This window comes from Aplidium turbinatum, chromosome 18, assembly GCF_918807975.1.
Source record: "Aplidium turbinatum chromosome 18, kaAplTurb1.1, whole genome shotgun sequence".
Lineage (NCBI taxonomy): Eukaryota > Metazoa > Chordata > Ascidiacea > Aplousobranchia > Polyclinidae > Aplidium > Aplidium turbinatum.
In genome coordinates, this window is record NC_137489.1 from 20,559,947 (window position 1) to 20,567,069 (window position 7,123).

Here is a 7,123-nt window from a genome sequence, read left to right on the forward strand (position 1 = left end):
ACACCTGACCCACGCTGCAGCCGACGGCAATGTCTATTTCCGGTTGTCTACTCTATTTATGACTTAAATTTGGTACTACCCATTACTCGAAATCGATCACTGGGTAGAGGCAATTATCGTAAAGTTTCTTGCCCAGAGAAACAACAGCAACTTCTTCTCAACAGCAACAACAACAACTTCTCACCACCAAGTGCTGACCACAACTATGGAGGATAGTTCGGGGACTTGGAGAGCGTTCTCTAAAGTCCCCGAGGATTACTTTAGCAGAGTCCAGAAAAAGGAAGAAGGGAAAGTCTGAGATATACACAGACTCACCTGTTATGAAAAGGATGGCAGAAGAAAAGAACAGCAAAAGAAAAGGGAAGAAAACAGCCGCTAAAAGAGTGATAAAGTTTCAAAAGAAGACAAAGATTCCAGCACCAGAATCATCAAGTGATGACAATGAAAGCTCAGACGAAACAGCCTTGTGCGATGATGCCACCGATGAAGACTCAGATGATGAAAGTTGTGTCCAGACACCATTTGGTCTTGAGAACATAGATATTGACGACCACATTCTTCTGAAATTCGAAAGTGATCGAGCCGCACAATGTTACGTTGGGACAGTTTTAGAAGTCACCGAAGATCAGAGTAGATCAAACTTCATGTGGAAAAAAAATGCCTTGATAAATTTGGAAACATGCAGTTTCATTTTCCTTAAAATCCTGATAGGCTACTTACCTTCACCACTAGAGGATGTTGTCTTCAAGCTTCCAACTCCAGTTTGTGGACCAGGGATATCTAAAGAAGGGGATACGAAGGCTTTTATTATGCCTGACAGTAGAAGGGCTTTTGTTTATCGTAAATAATTTGTGTTTATCGTAAAATGACACTTGGCACCGATAGTAGTTTAATAAATCTTGTTATGATAATTTGCATTGCGCTATTAGAATCAGCCTTGGATATTCACAGCATGCTCATGGTTGCTTGTTAATTCAACTACTCATATACTTGCGTTACATCTAGCCTGCTGCAAAAGCTTTGTTAAAAAAAAAACAGCTTACTGGTAACTTTTCAACTGTCTGTGTAAACAAGTATTCTTTGAATATGCTCTACGTAACATTTGCTAACTGTCTTCTGTAGCTTATTGTACCAGCTGCACTACAAAACTTTCTACGATTTTAAAAAGAACTACATGTTTAAAGCACTACAAACTACCGCCCTGGTAGTGTCATGAGAATAAGGTAATCGCTGCGAGCCTTCATATCCCCTTCTCTAGATATCCCTGTTGTGGATACTATGTATAATTGGCATTTTAATGTAGCCTATCTGTATTATCTTATTCATTCCATTGTACTCTATCTTAAATAAACTTTATGCGTTACAAACTGCATGTGACAATTTACCCCAAGGTTTGTGACAACTAACCCTGAGGCGGGGGTAAAAGTCTCACCTCAATGCTCATTTAAAATGTTGAAAAATTTGGATAAAGGATAGAGTTATGTGGAATATTATATGGACTTCAAATACTCGAAGTATGACAGTAAACTTAAGTTCGTCAATGTTATACCCGTAGAACCAGAATCACGTAAAATTTTTACCTTTTTGTTTCCAACTGTTCCATTCACTACTGGCAGGTAATCTTCAGGTATTATTTCTTTGCAGGCATCTTTTTTCGTCTTCTTTCCCGTTATCTTCTCTAACTGTGTCGTGTGTTTCTGAGCACGGCGCTCTGTCCCTCAAGCTTATTACTCAGTTAATTATTGCCTTGTTTTCTACACGCCTTGGTTCTACGTTTTCTTCATTCGTTCATTCATTCAGTTCTGTTGTTGTAGCATTATGTACGTTCAGAAGCAGTTATTTATGTATCCTTTTATTTGCAGATGTAGTTGCTTTCTATTTTATTAAAGCCTTTGCAAGGTTGTTGTACAAGTGAATTAAGTTTACTTCAATTTAATAAAATAGTAGCTATGCATAAGTTTATGCAACCCCAAGTGTTTGGGGTCGACACAAACTCCCCGAAGCCTCAAGAAAGTGGCAACATTGGAAGCGGACGTTTCGAAACTACATCGCAAGAATTGAGGATGCTGATGCGCAAGCGAAGCTCGGCATCCTAGTAAATTTACTAGAGTCACATGTGTATGCGCACATCAGTGAAAGTGACACTTACGATAACGCCATTGCTCCGTTGGACATCCTCTACAATAAACCGATCAATGAAATTTTTGCGCGACACCGACTTAACACATGCAAGCAAAAAGTGGACGAACCCCTGGAAAGTTTTCTTCAAAGACTAAAACAGCTCAGTGCTGACTGCAACTTTAGTGCAGTTTCTGCAGCTCAAAACAAAGAAGCAGCCATTCGGGACGCCTTTATTGCGGGAATTACTTCAAGTTACATCCGACAAAGACTTCTTGAAGACAATGTCTTGGAACTACAAAGAGTCTTTGAAAAAGCTCGATCGGTTTATGATGCCCAACGTAATGCCGAAGCGTACGTTATGCCCCCTGGCGGCGAAGCTTTGAATGATCCTCTAGCTGTGTGCGAGTCACGTTCTTGGGATTCCCAATCCAGCAACAAAACGCCACCTCGCAAAAGCGACTGCCTTGCAATAGAGCAGAAAAAATGCTTCTTTTGTGGCAGAAGACTTCATCCCAGAGACAAATGTCCTGCCAAAGAACAGATTTGCTACAAATGTAACAAAAAAGGCCACTTCGCTATTGTGTGCCGTTCGACGAGCAGTAACGCAACCGCTGCATGTCAATCAACAAGCTTGGCAGCTCTCACATCGATGTCTAAATCAGATCAAAACGTAAACGTATCCATTGAGATCAATGGAAAACTAGCTGAATGCCTTATTGACACGGGCGCCCAAAACAACCACATAAGCCATGAATTCAGTAATCGCGCTAACTTGAAAGTAAGCTATAGTGACGAGCAGCATGTGAATTTAGCTGTAAAAGGCTCATCAGTGAAAACTCGAGGCTCCTGCTTTGCAACTCTACAACTCCTGGATCGCGATTATGCTGATGTGAAATTCAGTGTCATGGACGGACTACTCTGGGACGTAATTCTTGGACGTGAGTTTTTACAACAGCATAAATGCGTAAATTTTAACTTTGGAGGATCTGAACAACCTTTGAACCTTGGGGCCTTAAAACCTTTGAGGAGCCCAATGCCAGTACGTTTATTTGAGCATATGACAGGAGACTGTTGCCCACTTGCTTCCAAATCACGTCGATATTCTAAAGCTGATCAAAGTTTTATTAAGAATCAAGTCGCTCAACTCTTACGTGATGATGTTATTGAACCAAGCACGTCACCATGGCGTGCTCAATTGGTAATTGTAAAAAATGAAAACCATAAAAAACGCATGTGCGTGGACTACAGTCAAACAGTAAACAAATTTACTTTGCTCGATGCCTACCCGATTCCGAACATGCAAAGCATTATAGATAATGTTTCTCAGTACAAATGGTTTTCTACTCTGGATCTACGCAGCGCTTATCACCAAGTTCCCTTGCTGCCTGAAGAACAAGAGTACACCGCCTTTGAAGCCAACGGACAGCTGTATCATTTTAAAAGGATTCCATTTGGCCTTAAAAATGCAGTGCCTTGGTTTCAACGAGTTATCAATGGAATCATTTCGAAATATGCTTGCAAAGGAACATTTGCCTATCTTGATGACGTTACGGTGTGTGGTGAGACGCGCGAGGAGCACGATAAAAATCTTCAAGTTTTCCTGGGTGCTGCAAAAGACTGTAATCTAACGTTTAATGAAGACAAATGTAGTTTTTGCGTAGAAACAATAACATTGTTAGGATATCGCATCTCGAAAGGTGTGGTTGAACCAGATCCTGAAAGAGTAAAACCAGTTATTGAAATGCCTGTTCCTAACACTGTTAAAGAACTTCAGCGCGTGGTAGGCATGTTTGCCTACTATGCGCAGTGGATCCCTCAGTACTCGGAAAAAATTAAACCTCTGGTTTTGTCAAAAACTTTTCCACTTGACAAGCAAGCAATACAAGCTCTCTCCACGCGAACTGTTATTTCTTGTTTAAACCAATTGTTTGCGTTCTTTGGTATGCCTGCGTATTTACACTCCGATAGGGGCTCGGCTTTCATGTCCAAAGAGCTATCATCGTATCTTAATAGTCATGGTATTGCATGCAGTAGTAGGACGTCTGTCTATAATGCTCCTGGAAACGGACAATGTGAAAGGTATAATGGAATAATTTGGTCTGCAGTGAAATCAGCATTTTGCAGTTTCTATGGTTATCAACACCAAATAAAGTGTTTCTACGGCGTCATGTTCGTTTATCAAAGTATGATCCTGTTGTTGACGAAGTAGAGCTCATGCATGCCACCCCTAACTATGCTCGTGTTCGTTTTCCTTCTGGAAGAGAAACAACGGTCTCTCTCAAAGATATTGCACCATTGGGACAATCAGATGAACCTGTTTTACCGGTTGACCAGGATGTGCCAGTCGAAGCAAACTTAATACGTTTGCCTCCTCCAGTGGCGACTGGTGAGGCTATTGCTCTACCAATGGATTTGTAAATAATGACGTGACTTTAACATCACCGGATGTAAATTTAAGTGTGCGTAGTGACGATGGCGACATTGTACAACGTGAAACTACTGATCACTCTATGTCATCGTCTTCGCCCACCACTGATACAACACACTTACGCAGATCTACTCGTATTCGTCGTTCGGTTGATCGCTATGGTGCAGTGCCATATTTTTAGCAGTCTGCTTTGATTTCATGTAAAATCACACCTGCTGTCCAAGTTACGCTTATGAACTATATTTTGCGTGGTTGTGCTATATATAACTTAATGCAATTTTGAGAGGGGGAGAATGTCTTGTGTTTCTGAGCACGGCGCTCTGTCCCTCAAGCTTATTAGCCTACTCAGTTAATTATTGCCTTGTTTTCTACACGCCTTGGTTCTACGTTTTCTTCATTCGTTCATTCATTCAGTTCTGTTGTTGTAGCATTATGTACGTTCAGAAGCAGTTATTTATGTATCCTTTTATTTGCAGATGTAGTTGCTTTCTATTTTATTAAAGCCTTTGCAAGGTTGTTGTACAAGTGAATTAAGTTTACTTCAAACTGATCATCTTCATCTGGTCTCTCCCCCTCAGGCGTGGGTTCAGGAATCATTAACGCACAACCGCATCGATAAACGTCCGTGCCTTTATCTTTTCCAGACTGATTGGATAAGGAAAACGACTTGTCCTTGCATTCCTTCGCTTCGTGTCCTTGCCTATTGCAACGATTGCACCACTTTCTCGATTCCTGCTGATTTTTGTTAGTCTTCTTCCGGCAGTTAACAACCTTATGACCTAAGCCATTACAATTAAAACAACGTACTTCTCTTGGAACAGCAGCTCCTTTAAAATTATTTGTTTGCTTCTCGTCATCATCGAATGACATCATCTCTTCGGTCGACAACTTCTCATCATGGGCAACTAAATACTGTTCCGCCACACTGGCTATGTCTTCTAGAGTCTTTGGACTTCTCTCCATTAAATAAACAGACAGATCTTTTGAACATGAATCTGTGAATTGTTCCTTAACTATAAGGTTTGCCAATCCGTCCAAGGATTGATCGGCCCCCGAAAGTTCAAACCATTTTAACAAAAGGTTTCTTAAACGTTCAATAAATTGACCTGGGCTTTCGTGTCGTTCAGGCTTTGCCTCACGGAATCTTTGACGGTATCCATGCTCGGTAAAATTGTATCGCTTTAACAGAGCTAACTTCAATCTGTCGTAGTCCATGGCCTCTTCTTGCGAAAGTCTTGAATATACATCAAGAGCCTGTCCCGATAATAACATGCTTAGCTGGGTAGCCCACGTCGACTTCTCCAATTTGGCTATTGCAGCATATCTTTCAAATCTTAGCAAGTAACTATCTAACTCATCTTTTTCTTCAACAAATGATGGCAAATCTGGACGTCTAACTTGCGCCACAATAACATCTCGAGCATTATCATTAGTAGAATTAGATCGCTCACCAATGTCCAGTTTTTGTTTTTCTAAATCAAGTCTTATGTTTTCCAATTCATATTGCGCTCTTCTTTCTTCTGCTTCGCGTTGCGCCCGATTTTCTTCGGCTTCTGCTTTGCGCTGCGCCCGCTTCTCCTCAGCTTCTGCTTCGCGCTGCGCTCGTTTTTCTTCTGCTTCGCGTTGTGCTCGCATCTCTTCAGCTTCAAGTTGTGCTCGCTTCTCTTCAGCTTCAAGTTGTGCTCGCTTCTCTTCAGCTTCAAGTTGTGCTTGTTTTTCTTCAGCTTCAAGTTCTGCTTTCCTTATTTCACGAGCAGCTCTTCTATCTTCTCTTTCGTCAGCTTCTCGCTGAGCTTTTTGGGCCATTATCTTGTGATACTCTTCCATCACAAACTGAGACTTCTCATTGTCACTCAACCCCATTCGTTCAGCCATGCTCCGTAAGTCTTCAATCATCTCATGTTTGACTGTATCCGCCATTTTGACAGCTTGTTCTTAATTTATTATTCTTTCAGTAAACCTTTCGGTATTCTTCGGTTTTTTTTTTATTTTATTCCGTTTTTCGGTTTTTCGGTAATCCCGGACGAGCCCCCAGAATGTCACGTTTTCTTTCTATCTTTTACCAGGAAAAAGACTTGGAAAGGTTCAATGACGTAGTTTAATGGGTTATAACCGAAAAGCAGTCAATTAAATTCACGGATAGTTCTACTGGTGAAATGATATATAAAAACGCTTGAAGGACTCCAACGAATGGTTCACCACTTCCAAAAATTAATCAAAGTAACAGTAAACAGTGGGGTGGGATGGCGCAGCGGATAAGGCGCTCGCTTTCCAATCACGCAATCCTGGTTCGACTCCCGGCTTATGCTGGTTGTTGACAAACACCGCTCACCTCTACCCAGGGTGTAATAAATTGGGTGGGCGTAATTGCTGAAGTAAAGGCGGCCGAGAGAAAGGAACTGGCCACCCTACTCTCGTTAGTGCCGATGGCTTAGTATAATGAGAACCTTATCTTCTCATCCCCCAATGCTTGGATTCAAGTATGGGACTCACCTTTAACAGTAAACAGCAATAGATTCCGATACTTGCGACTATTGATCAAGTTTAACGTAATCCACTCACAGCTTCTCATAC

At 41.3% G+C, this 7,123-nt stretch overlaps 1 protein-coding gene across 1 annotated transcript; it reads left to right on the top strand.

Annotated features, from left to right (window-relative positions):
• The first annotated feature begins 329 nt into the window (after positions 1 to 329).
• Positions 330 to 4,539, top strand: LOC145787277 (uncharacterized). Its single transcript, XM_082598988.1, has 3 exons — positions 330 to 630; positions 1,959 to 3,901; positions 4,306 to 4,539. The coding sequence occupies exons 1-3, from the start codon at positions 330 to 332 to the stop codon at positions 4,537 to 4,539; spliced, it is 2,478 nt and encodes an 825-aa protein (XP_082455114.1).
• Positions 4,540 to 7,123: the final 2,584 nt, after the last annotated feature.